Below are 17,673 nucleotides of genomic sequence, written 5' to 3'. Positions count from 1 at the left end.
GAATGAATGTAACAGCTGCTACACCACACTGACAGTACCTTCTCAACCAAGAGAGAAATCAGTGTGCACAAACTTCGGTTTGACCTAATGGAGTGGGACAAAAGAAATGAGAGTTCTACATACAACATGGCAGTATTCCTAAACTTAGACTAAGGTTTGTAATGCAAGGTGGATGCGCTAGGAATAAGTCATGATCACATCTAAAGAGGTATCAGAGAGCAGTAATTTACAGCTGGCTATGTACTTTCAAATTATAGGTTATCTCATGCTGTATCAAGTGAATAATTTTCTAGAGCTTCACCTGCCATCTATTGGTGGAAAATGGAAAGTAGAAAATTATCTGCCTATTTAAAGGTTGAGATATACTGTTTAAAAGGTATAAATTACCAGTATGATAGTTTATGCTTTCAGTGAAATACAAAATATTTTTTATTTAGGATTAGTTGGAAACAAGCATGTCTATTTTAGTGATAGCATTGCTAGGGTATGCAGTCCTGCTCATTCGAAGGGAGTCTGAAAGAGTACAGAATTTAATGCATTATAATCTACTATTCTGGAAATAAAGTGAAGGTAACCAGGTCAAAAGTGAGTCAGCTCAGGGGGAAAATGGGAGAATTCTTTGTATCTTGATGGAGGTGATAAAACATCCCTGCAAACTCTCAGTAGATAGTGAGCAAGAAGTAATGAATAGAGCAAAATAAGTAATGTATATTTCCATTCTACTTCCCTTTAATGCTTGTTTTATTAATAAAGAAGAATTAATTTAATTTTTACTTGCTAAATTTTCATGAAAACTTTGCAAGGTTGCAATAAGCCAAATAACAGAGTGGGAAGTGAGTTCAGTAATTCCTGCCTTCATTTTGAAGAACTTTTTACTTTCTGTGCAGACCAGTTTTTCAGTGGAAGACAGGCAAAAATATCAAACTCTAATACCTCCATAACCAGTCCTTTTGGCATCGAATTCTAAACGAGAGTGAGTATAATGTAATTCAAGACTGATATTTGATAAGAACATTAGCATGTATCTACTATCTAACTGACTGAAAGTATAGATCAAGTATCTCTGCATGCCCCCAAGATCTTTGAAACAGCTCAGTCAGAGACAAATTTGTAAATGCTTTACTGATGGTGAACCACATACTGAAGAAAAAATAAGACTCTTGAAGACTGGGTGATATATTTCAGAATTAGAACCTTTCTACTTTTACATCTTCATCACAAAAACAACAACAAAAAGTTTCTTAGTATAAGATGAATTGGATGCAATAATTATGCAATGGATTCAAAGGGGAATATTAAAAATGCTATTTCCCAAGCCAGCTTCTTAAATAACAGCTTTTGCACACTCAAATTTACATGCAATGGCCAATTATGAGCAAAAGAATTTGAAAAAAACTCAGATTGTCTGTTACACATAGACATAAAAAGTAAAAGCAGCAAGCAGGATGTCGAATGCACATTTATTCCCAGTTTCAAGTTCATGCCCTTTAACTCCATATTAAACTGAGATAAAGCGAAGAACAGCAATTGCTAAAGCAAACAACATCAGTCCAAAAAACTTACAGCAACAGGCAATAAATCTAGTTCCACGTGAACTCAAGGAATACTCTAAATTTACTCATATTGCAAAGGACCATTCTTTTCTGCTGCAAGAAAAGGGCACCAGCTGGATGAGAGCACATTGCAAAGAGGTTCACTGTAAGGCTCAGTCAAACTGAGCACCACACATTTGACTGGGGATTTGCAGGAAATGCTCGAGGCCCATCCAGCATAAGCTTCTGGGAGCACACAGCTTGAAGCAAGCAGATACAGGTTACCTGAGCATCATTTAGGTTATATAAGGCATGCCAGTAACTAGGGATGGAACTTAGAATATTTTAGAACAATCATAGTCTTTGGACAACCAGATAAATGGGTGAATACATAAAGAATTATAAATAGGACTTGTGACTAATATGTAGCTCTGCAAAGTGCAGGGCTTTATTGGTGGATGCCAGTTTCATAAGCAGTCTGTTGAATTACTAACATGCAAGATAATGGAGTGTCAGGCTCAGAGACAGCCCCTTGAATCTTAGTTTAAAATTCACTAAATTACCTGAAACTCTTTGACTACTATTTACAGATTTGCTATTTACAGATTTTCTCCCATTCATCCATTATAGAAATAGTCAGTGAAGAAGCAAGAGAGAATTCTAAAAGATGAACTCTAAGCTTCTACATTTACTTTTATTTTTCCTCTGTTTTAAGTGATTTAAATTCATTGGCCCAATATATTTTTCCCCATTATCTGTACACTGAGAAGGACAACTTGGTGCACTCTCTAGATATATGACAGATGATTCAACACTTTTCTATTTCTTCAACTAATGGAAAGTGAATTCTCAAAAAAAAAAAACCAAAAACAAAATACACAAAGTGAAATCCATTGCTGACTTTGCACCCATGGACCCCATGCTAAATAGGGAATGATGTGTATATGAGTAAGAAAAGCTTCCAAAAATAGGGAATGGTGTTAAACAGAAAAAAAGTTGAGGCAGGTATCATAGAATTCTGTTCTTTTAAATAATCAATGGTCCACTGGCTAACATTTTATAAAACTTGAGGTGAAGGTAATGTCAGGAGATAGTTTGGATCAAGAGGTCAGAATCTTTTACCTGGAGAGGTGATAAATTCTGCCACATACAATTATTTTTGGTTGCCTTTTATGATTTTTCATATGCTGTCCTAACTATTCTCTGGCATTCTTTGCACCTGCTTCATGGTCATAGAAGTTATAAAATGTGCAAATGCCTATCAGTAAATCTGGTTTCTGCCAGATCGTGCAAGCAGAGCTGGTCCTGGAACTTAAGGCTTTGGCTGGACTCCATAGCAGGCCTGAGTAGATAGGATCTCATTTGAAAAGATATTTACACCAGAAGACTGGAGGATCCTGTAGAACCTGCGTGCCTGCAGAGATAGAAAATGCTCTGTGGCTAATGACTGTGAGGTGGTTGCACAGTGGTGGGATGTTTGCTGTGCCTGTACGATGGGTGGTTCAGTGGCCATTTCCAGATTGGCCTGTGAAGCTGGTGGACTGAGGTTGTGGTGTCACAGCTGCACATGTAGGTGGGTACTGGATGTTTTAATCTGCTCCACCATCCTTAGTGGGGCTGAACACTAACCCTATAAACAAAATTACTTAGCTTTAGGTCAAATAATCTATGAAACCCTGGGGTTTCACAGATGGCTCTCCTGAGGACTATAGGAGTGATAACGTACATTTGCAGCAGTGTAGTTTCTGGAGTAGTATTCCAAAAGGAAGTACTACTGAAATTATTTTGAAGTTTGACCAATTTACAGGAGGGGTTATAGGATGTGCTTGACTGCAGTAATGGTGACCTGAGGCCAACTAACAGGCAAGGTCCCAGGGAGTCTGCTCCCTGATGATGGAGAGCATCTGCCAAACACCACAGACTGGGCAGTCCAAGGCTGTCTGTGTGCTTCACTTTTTGTGCAATTAGTGCACTAATCGTTTTTAGTACAGAGCTTTTCTCAGTACCCCTGAAGTGATATAGATTACCACCACTTCAGCAGTGTTTAGGAAGGTCAGAAATTTGAGGGTCATGAACATTATTGAAGCTTAAAAAAAGAAAAAAAAAGAAAATAGAGAAAAAAGAAAAAAGAAAAGAAAAGAAAAGAAAAGAAAAGAAAAGAAAAGAAAAGAAAAGAAAAGAAAAGAAAAGAAAAGAAAAGAAAAGAAAAGAAAAGAAAGAAAAGAAAAGAAAAATAAGAAGAAAACTACCTGAAATCCCTTTCTCCTGCCTCCTCAGAAAAAAATAAAGGATCATTCCATGCCAGTAGCAGCTTTCTCTTTTGCTTGAAATCAGCATCAGAGTAAATGAAAGGAATCAAGTAAATGCAAGCAAACAGATTTTAAACCAGCTGGCATCTACCACCTACAGCAAGCGGAGAAGGCAAATCTTTAGCAAAGCTTTTATAACCCATGAATTGTTGTAAATCAGGTCTGATGTGTTCAATCATACATCTTTTTTATTTAAGATTATTGCTTTACTTTTCAACCAAATATGTTCCATGTTTTGAGCAGCAGTAAGCAAATGTAACATCTGCCTAAGAAGAATAAAAGTGAACAATACATAGACAATGCTTTCCAGGCACAGAGTATAAATCACCATCTTTTTGTCCTGGCTGAGGCTCCTCTTCCAGTCAACAATAATCAATGTAATACAGGAATGCTCAGCTTCTGTGCAAAGACTGAAACCAGGTATATCTTTTTACGTTTGCTCTTGATGAGACAAGTACAGTGATGAAGCTATTATGTCACAAAGACTTTTGATAAAGGCATACTGATCACCTTTTTTTGACCTGAGAAGTACATTATTCCTTTTGTCTCAGCAGCTGCAAAGTTCCTAATTTCTCTTCCTCACTGTGATTAGTGACAATTGCATTTAGACTTCAGTGAGTAACTATTGTGTGTTTGTTTTCTTTCCAACCATCTAATGAATTGATATATGTGTAATTCTAATTCACATTTTTCCAGTGTGATAACAAGTGTGATACTAACAGCTTGGCTGTTCAGTGAAATTTCAGTTGAGTGTCTCCAGGCTTCAGCAGAAAATAGGAACATCTGCTTTCTAAAACTTTTTGACTGGCTGAGTAACTCAACTTGTAAAACCAGCAAAAAGATCAAGTAAACTTTCTTTTTATTTGCTACACAATTGAATAATCAGAACTGATAGGAATTTTTATTTTCTTCTTTGAAAAGTAAAATCTGGTTGTCTACATTTTCCTTTCAAAAGCCTGTATTGGAAAATATCCTGAACTGAATGTCACAGAGTAGTAAGAAGGGTAGATAAAAAGATCAGACCAATTTGAAATTAAATAGTGGTTCATTTTCAAATGATGTTGGGTTATTAATTTCAATGAACTCATGTTTCCAATCAAAATGTCATTTCTGAATTAGGGACTAAAAACTGCATTGACAAAGTGCTGATTGAAGCCTTTTCTGTTTATGCTGCTTATAAAAATATATATATTTTTAAATATAGAGAAAATTTAATCAGCACCATTTCTTTTGTAACACATTCAGGGCAATACACATTCAATAAATAGGCATTTTCTGATGAGAATTCCTAAGCAGTAGCAGTCCTTTTTGATGAACCACAATTGGTACCTAAGTGACCAGAGATTTTATCTTCTGGCCTATTCTGCTTTTTGCTGTTATTCACAACAGTGGGTAAATTCTCTACTGAAGCATAATATATATTTAAATTTCTGTAGTCTATCTACTAGCAAGCAAAACCAAACCAGAAATACAATCATTGACTTATGAGATTTACATCCCGAGAGATCTTTTGCTATGACTTTATGCAAAGCTTAGTACAAATCTTATAACTCAGAGGAATAGCAACAGAAGAATAACCAGGAAGTCAAACTGATAAAATTGAAGTTTTCATAAACCTCAGCACATCTATGGTAATTCCACAGTTCTATGCCTTGTCCCAGACATTGTATGTCATGGAAGAAAATTGTGATTTAATTGTGGGAGAAAGAAAACAGGAGTTTGCTAATTCTAACTTATTAGCTGTCATGGTAACTGGATTGCAAACCAATGACCTCAGTAGGTAGGGTTCCCTTCTGTTCATATCCCTTATATGACTTTTTAAAAAAAAAAGCTAAACTGTTTTGAGATGAGGAAGAAAAATTCTACAGAGTTAGATATTCTGTACAACCATTTTAAGCCTGATTAATAGAAAGCAGTTCTTGCATACTTCTCAGAATTATTCCTTGGAACTTACCCACAAAACAATCACTATGGAAGAATATGGATTTATGGTTTGCTTTATGGTATGATATTCTTCTCATTTTCGGTAAACCAAGACCAAATTCTCGTACTTTCTAGGAGATGCAGCTGGTGAGGTCGGGAAAGTAAACCTCTATAAAACTCATTTAGCAAGTTAATGTCATTTATTGGTCTTTATCAAAAGGTTGACTAGAATCTTGCAAGTGCTCCAGTGCTGCGGAATGTCATTTGGCCTCTTCTGGCAAAGTACCAGCTATTGCCAGGATGGATTGTGATGAAGGAGCTGGCCCTGCCATCTGGCATACGCACCCAGCCATGTGCACAGGCTCTGCTGAGAGCTCTGTTGGCAGTGCTGGAGATGGGAAGTCATGTGCCAAGCACAGTGGGCTTCTGACCACCTGAATTTGTGCACAATTTGGCACTCAATTCATGCTGCAGCCAAGTTGAGTAAACTGTCAAGATTTATAACCATGAAGCTCAAGTGCTCACATACAGATAGAATCCATGTGTTTGCATCAATGTCTGAGCTGCCCAGACTTCAGACAAAGCTTGTTCTCTTCAAAATATCTGTGGTCAGGAGAGCCCATGTTTGTGTGTGCCTCTAAAGCAATTTTGGCCTTCTCCTGTCTTGCTGCTACTGGTTTGGAGAAAGGGTTGAAGAAACTGAAGAAACTGTGCCTTCTCTTTTCTTCCTCACCATAGTAGGGTGGTGAGGCAGTATGGATAAAGGCTTTTCTGTACATCTGCAGTGTGGCTCGAGTTGGGCACCAGGAACTGTTAGTTCCCAAGCTCATAGAGAGCACACTCAAAAAGCTCCAGGCATAGGATTGCAAAAGAAACCCCAAAACAAAACCAAAAAACAAAACCCAATAACAAATCACATTTTATCTTACCCTCCCCCAAGAAAAGAGAGTATCCTGGGCCTTAGCCTGCAGCTATCCCAGGGCTCTTGGGAAGAAATTTTAAAGCAAGCACTGTAAGCCCCCTCATAATTTCCAAGTTATGAAGTTGACTGGACCAGTTTTTGCTCCTCTTGCATTTTAGAAGACTTCAGAGTTTTTCTGAACTGAAAGAGTAAGCTGTAATCTTCCCAGGGACCACAACATCAGCAGAGGTTGCAAGGCAACCGTGTTTTCACCTCCTCCATCTCCACATGGTGCTGGGAAGGGGTCTTTGAGGCAGTGGTGTTGGAAACATGCCTCACAGGAAATCTTCAGCCCCAGTCTGGGGGCTGTGAGCTCCTGTTGGGATGGATGGGAAGTTGGTTGACTGGGGACCAGGATCTGCCTGTGACATTTTATTCATAGTGTATTTCTTCCCTTGAAGAGGTGCCACAAGCAGATCTCTGGGGAGAGGACTGTCATTGTTTGGCCACTCTCTCATTTTTATTTTACTTTTCCTGCTCCCTGCAACATTATAATGCTCTTCAGTTGCCTTCACAGAGATGTCTTTAATAATGGATCCTCTCAAGCCTTAGCTCAATAAAGAAAATATGGGGAAGCAGAGCTCTGCTCATATGAGAACGGCTTTCTGGCACTGAAACTGCTGTCATTCCTGAGCCAAGCAGAAGAGTTCTATACTTGTGCTCTTGGTCCAAAGGAGATATTTCTTTTGTAATTAAGGATGGGCAAGAGTGAGTTATGTGCTAATAGCCCTAATTGATTTGGATTATGCCTTGGCTGGGACTAATCTCTTTAGCCTGGGACATATCTGAGTGCAGGGTCTCAGACTGGGAGACTGGCTTTTAGGGTAATATTCCTCAGACACAGAGGCCTCTGATGTGTTTCACCACACTGAATTGGCATAGTGTTACAATGCAGGTGTTTGAATCTGTATATGCCTAATGAGCTCTTGTGTTTGAACACAACTAGATTTTACTTGCAGTCAAGACAGAATCTTTGTGTTTATTTAATGCTTGATGGCTGGCAATATGAATGATTCATAGTCAAGGGAATGAGGTTATGAATAAATAGGTTTTTATTTATAACATTTATCACAAAACATTTACTAGATATGGGATTGAATTTGTTCATGCATGAATTTTAAACTAAGCAACACATTGCTTCTTGTAGACTTTCAGCTTCTACTCCAGCTGGAGTTGATAGGATCAAATAGTTTTGTATCCACTACATTTAAAAAAGCAGTGCTCTGCTTCCTTGATGCATGTTGGAAAAGGTGACATATTATGGTGGGAAATTATTATTGTCTTATAGAAGCTTAATTCAGAGTAGATATTTAGAGTAGTGAGGCAGTTGCAGCACAGCACAGCAGTCAGCACTCTTACGTGTACTTGAGATCATAACTTGTGAGAGGTCTCCAAAGTTTGTAGGCACGTGCACAGATTAAGGCTGTGGTAGTCCCTGGGACTGGTCACATGCTGAAGTTGAAAATACACTCAAGTGTTCTTCTTTATAGATTTATAAATAGTGCACCAGTTTGTAATTTTAACACTTTTTCTGCAGCTTCACTGACTTTAATCTACCTGTGCTATTCTTTTCCTTTAAAATAATGAACTGTATAAACTCCTGGGGATTTTATCAGAGCTCAATAGCCCAGAAAAATAGGACAGAAAATTGGTGCAAAGTATTTCTTACTATCCTGACATTCAAGGAGACTGTGATGGGTTGAGTTTCTAGACACTTAAGGACTTTCAGCCAGCTTTTTCTCTTACACAAGTAGAGATTGATTACACTAGAGAGACAAACTATTTGTTTCTGTAGGACTAAGGTCAAGAAGTACACTGTTTGTGCCAATGTGTCATAACTTTTCAAGACAGGAATGTGATCCTGAGGGTTCTGAAAAAGGGCAGGTGTGTTACATGGTTATTAATCAGCCTTTGTGGGAATGTCCCTGGGTTCAAAGTCTCCATGTTAATAAGTCTCTTGGTGAACTAACAGTTATTGGGTCAGTGTCTATACTTAGAAATAATCAGGTGAGGTAAGGGCTGAGTTTTTCCATCTGGTAGGAAATACAGTCTGCTTGCTGGCAGTGAAATTGGGAAGTATATGTCTTACCTGGGGCATTCTCAACTGGCAGGAATCACAACACTCATTTCCTCCTCTTAATGTTATCCATCTTTAGTGACTTTCTTCTGTGAAAACAGCCTCCATCTGCCAAGATGCCACTTGATTTTGTTAGCTGTGAACGTGGTGTAGGCACCCACCACTGGATCACCGTTGATTTCATTGGTAAAAGCCAAGGGACAAGAAAGGTAACTTTGCATTAGCTGTTCCAGAAATGCAACTAATGCAGCAACTGTTGGAGAGCAATCATATACAGTGGGTACCTACTGCTTTCTGTTTGTTTCATTTCTGTGTTTTAAACAAAGACCAAGCAAATCTTTAGTCTGCATTTTAGCCAACACACCAAGATTGTGACATCATTTTGCCTTGCTACGTTTTCCTCAGGGGATGATGACTGGGCTGACAGCCCATTCTGTGGTTATGTTCTGTTAAGCTTGCTCACCTTCACAGCACCAGTGAAAGAGTACTGAAAATCCTGAAGACTGTGAGAGCATGGACACCATCTTGTTTTGTCACATCTGAATTGTTCTTATTCTGTATTCTTTTGAAAATGTCTTCTCCAAAATATTCACAAGGCAAAGTTATGTCCTAAAAATGATCCAGGATATGCATTTTTTTCCAATGTGCTGTAGAGATGCTGGACTGATTTAATAACACTATTACCGTCATCCCTCGTGCTCTCCCAATACCTCTGAAATCCCTTTGCTAGCAACCCATAATTACAATCCTTAGAGTGAAAATCTAGGGTACTTAATCCCTAAAGGTAGCATAAAAAAGATACTAGCACCAACAAAATTTGTAGAGCTGTCCTTGTAAATTGTTGCAGAAGCTGGCGTGAAGATTCAGGCTTATATCCAGGGCATCTTAACTGCTGTGATTTAGGTAGACCTGCTTGCAAATGGTGTATAGTTTATACTGCAGCCACAAACTATTATGCAAGAAGTATCTGTGAAAGGCTAGAACTGCAGCAAATCCAAGCTTTAGCAGAAACAGAACCTTCTATATCTTCTACTCTCATAAACTCCCTTGACATCCGTTTGGGAGACCGAAGTCACTGGAGCACAGTCAAGGAACTACGTAGCCACCTCCTGACAGTGCCTCTGTGTTGGGTTGGATTGCACAGTGTCCCTCTAAGAGGGAGGAAAATACCTGATGGAGAGAAAAGTCCAAGCAGCTGGTGAGACATCAAGAAGGTGGTGTATGCTGCCAGGTCATGTTCCAGGGCAGGTGGACTCAGCCTGCAGCAAGGGCCAAAGAAGGGCTGGTGTACATCAGTTAGCAAAGGAATGGCAAGCTCACCATTTGAGGGGCCCCAAGAGAACTTGTCTCATCAAAGATACTGCGGGATGAACATGGAGCTTTCAAAGTGGAGCTTTTTCAGTTCACCAGAAGGAATTGAGCCGAACCTGTGGGAATCGGGACTCTGTACTGCAGTACAGTTGTCCTGTGGAAACTCACACCAAACCAGATGATTCAAAGATTTGGATGTACTTATGTGGTTCTTAAGAATCAAAGAATATTCTTGGAAGTATTTTCTTGATCTCCAGACTCCCCTAGTTTTTTTGCAAGATGAATAAGGGAGACCCAAATACCAGATGGAACTATGAGGGAGATTTTCCAGTGTTGTCTCCTCAGAGAGAGTGACAGGGTAGGGAGGTTCTGAACATGTAGCTTCTTCCTTCCTGGATTAGTGGCTTGAACAGAAACCCATCCTCTTAAGAAACTTCTCATTTTGTCCTCAGGGTGTTTTCATCAGTACATTTCTGCAGAAGTGCCCTCTTTAATGAGTGTGAACAAAATCTGTCTGCTAACACCAACACCTGGATATCAATTCAAAAACTAGAAAAAATCCTGCATCCCATGAAAAGAAGGTGGAGTGTGATGCAATGCATGTGGGATTTGCACCAAATGTGGTTCATCAGGGCATCAAGTTCACACAGATTTTTCCAAGACTAATTAGTGAATAGTATTTCTGATTTATGTTTCTGTCCTGTTGCAAGTTTGCTGCACTGTTTTGGTCTGATTTTCACCCTGTGCATCCTGGCAGTGATTATGCCTACCTGTCATGGTGGTTATGTTGCCACATGAGAAGGACATGAACTGGGGTTGACATAATCCAAGTGTTGGATCATTTGAGCCTGAAACTGCTCCCACTCAAAAGAATTTGTTTGTCCCTGTAGAAATTGCATGGTAAAAAATACCAGAAACTCTTTGGGTTTTTACATTTTCTGCCTCAGTATGCATTTCAGCCACTGAAATGGTATTACAGCAGACAAGGAGCTTTACTGAAAAATTGTGGAGCCTGGAATCTTCACACTGGTTTTGGAAACCAGGCCTAATGTTTTATGTCATGTCACATGTCAGTTCAGGGAAATGCCATTGCAGTATCCTCCAGACATCCCAGCCGATGTCCCTTTCTGATTTGATGAGTAGAAACAGGTCTCTGTGCTGTATAGACATGATGGTATTCAATTTACATTGTGTATAAAGCAATGAAATAAAGCAAAACAGAATATTCCTCTGGCTCTATGTGTATCCTGAGGGCCTTATTTATGATACTGCTTCAGGTGTTAGCATCACTGCCTCTTCTTGCTGTACTGCATGGGAATCTAGTGAAGTGTTTGGCCTGAAGTCTGTCTTCCATCTGGTCAGTGTATAAAGAGACAGTGCAAACCCACTGAGATCACACGTCCTCACCATAATGTTACCAATGCCTCCTGTCAAGGGGCAGGAGATGGCAGTGAAGCAAAGCGTCAACAGCAGAAAATTTTACAGGACCTTTGTGGAAGGATAATTGTGCCAGGCCAGGGATATTCCAAAGGCAAGGGAACACATCCAAATTAAGCCCACTTCTCCCAAAGGTAGTATTTTTTTGTCAAAGCAAGGACATTTGTAATATTCCCTTCTGATAGAAATACCAAAACAGCTGATTTTATATCAATAAACTCAACAAAAATGCTCTTTCTTTGTCTCCTTCCACTTCCATTTGTTTTTATGAGAAAGTTGCTTTTCTTTTTTCTCCTAACTCATCTAAAAAGTATTTCAGGAACGTGCAATTGTTTTTACTGAGATTTGAAATTCCATCCAGAAGAACTCTTTGCACAAATGCAAAGAAAAAGGAAGGATTCTTTCTTCAGGCTTCTTCATTCTCCCTTGCTATATAAATGTCAAGGAAAATCAGTGCATTAATTCTTTCTGGCTGTGGCAGAGATTCCTCCAAAATATTGGAGGAATCCACTTCAGCGGACAGCAATAATGCAATACGAATCTTTGAGTAGTAGCAGAAAATAAAGAGGAATAAATTTTTGCTTTTTTTCCCATGAAAATTGATGTGGCTGTTATATCTGACTGGTGTTCAGATTTCTCACCTTAAAGATTATTCAACCATTGGACGTCTCTTGAGACTATGCCAATGTTTTTTTGGGTTATTTTTGAGAGTCAACTGTTCTTTTAAGCTTAGTAAATTCTCAACTTGCCAAGCTAAATATTGCAGACAAGGAGCTACTTGTCCAAAGTAGCTATGGTACTGCTCCCTGACCTTTCAAGCAAGGGGCATTTCAGGTTATGAAACAAGCCCTCAGGATGTGAGATGCTGCTGGAATGTCAGCCTTCTTCCCTCCCCTTTCAAGCCATGCCTCTGCCACCTGACAGTTACTCATGGGGCTTGCCTTAAAGGTTGTTTTATGGCTGTGACTTTGGCTGCAAGACTCTTGGCACTCCTGCAGAGAGAGCAAGTGTGCTTGAAATCAGGTTTCGTACTTAAAAGCCTGTCTGTGCTGTTAAGGAGAGCACAGCTCTAACCTCTTGTTGCTCATGCTATTTCTGTAGCCCCTGTGACACCAGTTATTCCCTGCTGCTCTCATGGAAGAGCCTGACTGTGCCAGAAAATGCCCGTCTGAGTAGTGTGGATGAGATTGCTGCTCCATCTGCCAGGACAGGAATTGTGCCCAGCTGTAGACTTTAAAGGTGTTACTTGTTTTGTTTCATACCAAAGCAGACAGCAAACCTCACTCTGGTCTATAGGAACTCCATGCACTGACAGCTACTGTGTTTCACTTCTCTGAGCAGCTAGAGTTCAGCTCATGAGATCAACCTGTCCATGGAGCTGCCCACTTCCTCTTCCCTCTCCTTTTCCTTTCATGTGTGCGTTCTCAGGTAAAGCCTGGAAGCTGCTGAGGGTCTCCAGATGCTGGAGGAACTGCAGCTTTGAAGTAGGTGGTAGAGCTGGCTGTGCCCTTCTTCTGTTCTCAGTTCCCAGGTGGCATCTTTCAACTGATGCTGCCATGACAGAGAGAAGAAAGCACCCTGGAAAAGTTAAGAGTCTGCTTCTTCCATGTCAGTTAGGAGATATTTAAAGGTATGGTGTGTCTTCCTCCTAGGACAGGTAGAGAGGCTGTGTGGGGAAGGCATAACATTTAGGCTCTGCTCAGGGAGTTGTTTTGCTTTCTGAGCAATAGCTTTTGTTTTGCTTTTGAAAGCAATTGTTTTGCTTTCTGAGATTTTTGATTTCATGCAATAAACTCAACTCCAGTGCAAGGGTAAGGAAGAGACTCACCCATGATGCTGCTTTCCTTGTGTGGTGGGGTGGGAATCACAGGCTTTTCTTCCCCCTTCCAGGTCCTGGCAACTGCTACTGCTGGCCATGGTGAACATGCAGGACAGTTAGGTCAAAGTAGGCAAAGTGTATTCTTGACTGAAGAGACCTTTCAAATTTCCAAATCAGGTTTCACATAAACCAGTTTTTAAAGTGATGTTTTCCACACTGTTGTCTCCCCATCCTGCATATCCTCTATCTAAACAATAATCCTGAATATATTTTTTTTCTGCTATTGTATGGATTAGGATATTGTACCAACTTCCTACTCAGAAGAGCCAAGCCATTAATAGATAAGAACTTCTTGCCAGTGTTGAAGAGGCAACAACAGTGTTGTCTCTCTGCCTTGCCTATGGAAGCTGGCAGCAATAATTTAACCAAGGCCTGAGCCAAAACATTAACTCTGTTGTGCCTTTTGAGTAACAGTGGGCTGTTCTCAGAGGCAAAAAATATGGGGGGAAGAGAAAATAGCAAAGGCTAAGTGGGATGGTTTGTTTGTCACTCTTAAATTGAGCACAACTATGGGGTTTTTCCCCTCTGTTCCCTAATTTCTCTTTACACTTTGTTTAAAAAGCCAGAAATTGAGTGGTTTGTAATTCGGTGAGCCGTTAATTTCTCAACATTGTCCTATTCTCAAGATTAAAACAGCACAGCTCCCTGAGAGAGGGACTCACATTGATAACTAAACCAGATTGACCATTTCTGGATGGTCTGCTTGGATGCATAGTCTGGCCTCACACACATCCACAGATTGCCGGTTTTGCAAGAGGGTATTCTGCATGGCTGTGGGTCACAGCATGTGATCAGGCTGACTCCTGTTATGTGCCTCTGCTCCCAAATCTCAGTGGAGTCTCCAGTATTCTGCATAATTTTTCTTTCCTGTGTTCAGTAACTGCGCTTCATTTCTGTAATGAGACTAACTGGCAAAATTGGAGAGATTTTAGCTGTGGGATATCAAACTCATATGGCACACGAGCAAAGAGCTTCCCAGCCCTGTTTGTCTTTGGCTCAAAGATTTTATTTGTAACTGAGTACACTTGTACTTTGTACTGTAACATCATATTGTAAACCCTTCATAACCTGGGAATGTCAGCCTGGGCTCATGGGTATTTGCTGTCTCTCAAAAGAGTGAGATATGCTACAGCTGTCCAGATTTGGCTCTGGGTATAATGTAAAATTACAAACTTGTGAGGAGCTATTGTGTGAGTCTAATGAGTTAGGTTCAATCAGCAGTACAGCAGACATACATATGCTTTGCTAACAGACATGAATATAGGACTGTAAAAGAACTGTGAAACTTCCTTTAATAAGTTTGCATAGAAAATTGTAATTTGAAATAATTTCTCCTTCGCAGAGTTGTTAGCTCATTTTTGCCTGTGTAATTGATTTACAAACACCTTTACTCTGTTAAAAAGTCATTTACATGCTTGACAGTATCATTGCTATCCATACTCCTCATGTGTAAGAAGCCTGACAATTAATGCTAAGCTTAATTCCACATGTTTGCAGAAGGAAGCCCGCAGATAGCTGTTAATTTCCCTTGGTACCCTTATAAGCCAATATGTTTCTGCTATTTTATTTGCAAAATAAACACTGTACATTTACTTAATTATATTTGATGTCATAATTCCAGGTTTTTCTTTGGCCTGCAGGGGCTCAGAGCCCTCAAGGTAGCTTTCCTCATTATTAGACAACAGTTGTATGGCTGTAGTTAGTAAATTATGATTGAATACATGCATAACAAAGCAATGCACAGCAGTTTCTGTAATAAAGTGAAAAACACACCTTTACAGTGAAAAATGTAATTTTCCAAAGGGAAAGCATGAAGTGCAGTTCAAATTCAAATGTTTATTTGCTATTTTGTCCTCTCTGAATTAATGAATAATAATGTCTGCATTCTAAAAAGGAAAATAATGAGAAACAGCATTCACAATGAAGTGGGACAGAGATTGTTGCTGCTTTTAATATATTTTTAATTTCAGCTAATGTTTAAAACTACGTTAAGGGCAGAAGTGATTTCCAGCAGGGTCTGGTCACACCAGTGACTATATCGTCATGGACCAAGCCCTCTCAGCAGATGGATATATGTTGGTCTCTCCCCTCTTTGTTTCCATGCACTTTTCAAAAAACCTCCAAGGGTTATCCTTTATCCACAGCCCTCTACTCAACACAGAGCATCCTAGCTGCCTGAAACAAACAGCTGTCCCCATGGTTTTTTAATATATGATTTTCTTTTGATCCCACCTTGGGTGATTGTTTGTCTTTGGTAGCAACAGTGTAAGTGAAAATTTGGAAGTCTAAAATATTTAAAGCACAAGTTCTTTTCCCAAAGTTCCTGTACAGCAAAATTTGCTCCTGCACTTCATATTGCATATCTTAAAATGTAGTGCTGGCTTAAAGAATCACATAATAATTCTGGTGACAGAATTGGAAGATATATTGTATGCAACCAGCTCTGTATTTGTTCAACATATTTAATTACATGGTAAAATTAATTTTTCAAGTTTTCATATTTATGCTTTGACTATTCATCATCAGGTTTCTGTATGCATTTTTGGAAGGGTCTTTTTTGGGTCTGGTCCAGGCACTGCTGAACTGCTCTGATTTGTTGGATATGTCACTGTAGTTGCAATGCTTTGCTGCTTTTTTTTTTCTTTTGCATTTTTATGCTCTGAAAGTAACATCTTTTTCTTTATCTTTTTTAAAGATAAAGACATTCCCTGCTGATACATCTAATCCTTTTTTCGATCCCTTTACAACAGTACCACAGTTTTCTGTAAGTAGAATGTGCAAATAAAAAACTGTGTTTTAACACAATTCCAACTGATTTTTTAAAGTGTCAGAAATCTATGCACTAAGCAGTCCTCAAAAAAATTTTAAAAAAAGATAAATTCCAAGTAGAAATTAAGAGTACGAAGCAGTTAAATATTCCCATTATACAAAATGTTGCCTGCATTCAGACATTGCTGCTTAATAGACAGAGGACTAAAAGTTAAAGGTCAAGGTTCACCACCAATGAAGTCAGTCCCAAAATGTTTATTTCAGGACTGAAGAGAACACTGGTGAAGCTCCATAACATCTTTACAGGGAGCAGTAAGGGAATGGGAAGATTTAGTCCTCTGTCCAGCAATTGCATGGCTCCTGCCTGAAACCACCTGCTGTGCCATCACAAAGAGGGCCCTGATTTTCATTGAATGTACAGCTGAAACTTTAAAGAATTATAGTTGGTGTGTGAATGACTACAGTGGTATCCTTGTACAAACTCTCATGTTTACCCAAGAACTTCAATCCAATATTGAACTTCATTCTTGTTAAATATTCACAGAAGACATGACTTAGGGATTTTGGTGAGATAAACTACACAAAAATAGAAAACAATTATCTGACAATTTAAAAAGTAAGTACATTCAAAATCTTGCTTTGGTGGCAGAGGCATTATGTAATAAATATGACCAAAGAAGCATGAAAAAATAACTACTCTTTAAGAAACACTCTGCTTATAAACACCATGCAAAATGATTTGTAATTTTAAAGTTACATTTGCAAAATGAAGCATTTCGGACTTTGACTTTAAATTTTACTGGTTGCAGCAATCTATATCTGGCATATAATCCAAGATAAGTTACTTCATTCACTGTTGGGTCATGTGAAGGTTCTGTCTGTATTTAATGATTTAAAGAAAGGCTTTTCTTTCACAATAAACCTGATCATGGGCTTTTATGTAAATGTGTTTTTTCTCCAAATAGGTACTTTAAAGCTAGAGTTAGTTAGCCTTCCCAAGCAGTGTAAGTGCCACAGTTGAGCTCTAATTAAATGCATTTGAAAGTACACAGGAATCTCACATCAATGTTTCATTATGTCAGCAAGTCCAGACCATAAAATTGTGATAAAGCTAACCCAAAGTTACAGTGCTTGTGTCTTTCACAGTACTCCTTTATCTAAGCAAAATTATGTGCCCCCCAAAATAGCTTTCTCACTAATTAGTATTGATTGTCAGATATTTTTTTTTTTGTCTGACGGTTAGGATGAAAGCAAAATTTAAGAGGGCTATATAACGTTTATTTTCATAATTGGGGGGGGTCAGAACTCTAAAATAGAAGGTATACTGATATACTTACCCACAGAAATTTCCATATTGCAGAGAAAGGCTATTTCATGGCAAATTCAAATGTTGAATTTTTGTTTTCTTCTGTCAGGAGAAAAGAAGCAAAGCAAAATTCAAGCTAATCTTTCTGAAATCCCATCTTGTCCCCATA

The 17,673-nt window shown here is 38.9% G+C and overlaps 1 protein-coding gene across 6 annotated transcripts in view; it reads left to right on the top strand.

Annotated features, from left to right (window-relative positions):
- EPB41L4B (erythrocyte membrane protein band 4.1 like 4B) overlaps window positions 1-17,673 on the top strand; it is a 166,176-nt gene that overhangs the window by 143,008 nt on the left and 5,495 nt on the right. For 5 of the 6 annotated variants that reach the window (XM_074546510.1, XM_074546503.1, XM_074546485.1 and 2 more), the window contains one exon: window positions 16,125-16,193. The exons of the other annotated variant lie outside the window; for it this stretch is intronic. In XM_074546510.1, coding sequence (XP_074402611.1) covers window positions 16,125-16,193 — 69 coding nt within the window. The remainder of the gene's footprint in view (window positions 1-16,124; window positions 16,194-17,673) is intronic. 6 annotated transcript variants of the gene reach the window in all.

The sequence above is a fragment of the Zonotrichia albicollis genome, chromosome 1, assembly GCF_047830755.1.
Source record: "Zonotrichia albicollis isolate bZonAlb1 chromosome 1, bZonAlb1.hap1, whole genome shotgun sequence".
Classification (NCBI taxonomy): domain Eukaryota; kingdom Metazoa; phylum Chordata; class Aves; order Passeriformes; family Passerellidae; genus Zonotrichia; species Zonotrichia albicollis.
Note: the sequence above shows the minus strand (reverse complement) of the source record. Positions and strands in the feature narration are given on the sequence as shown.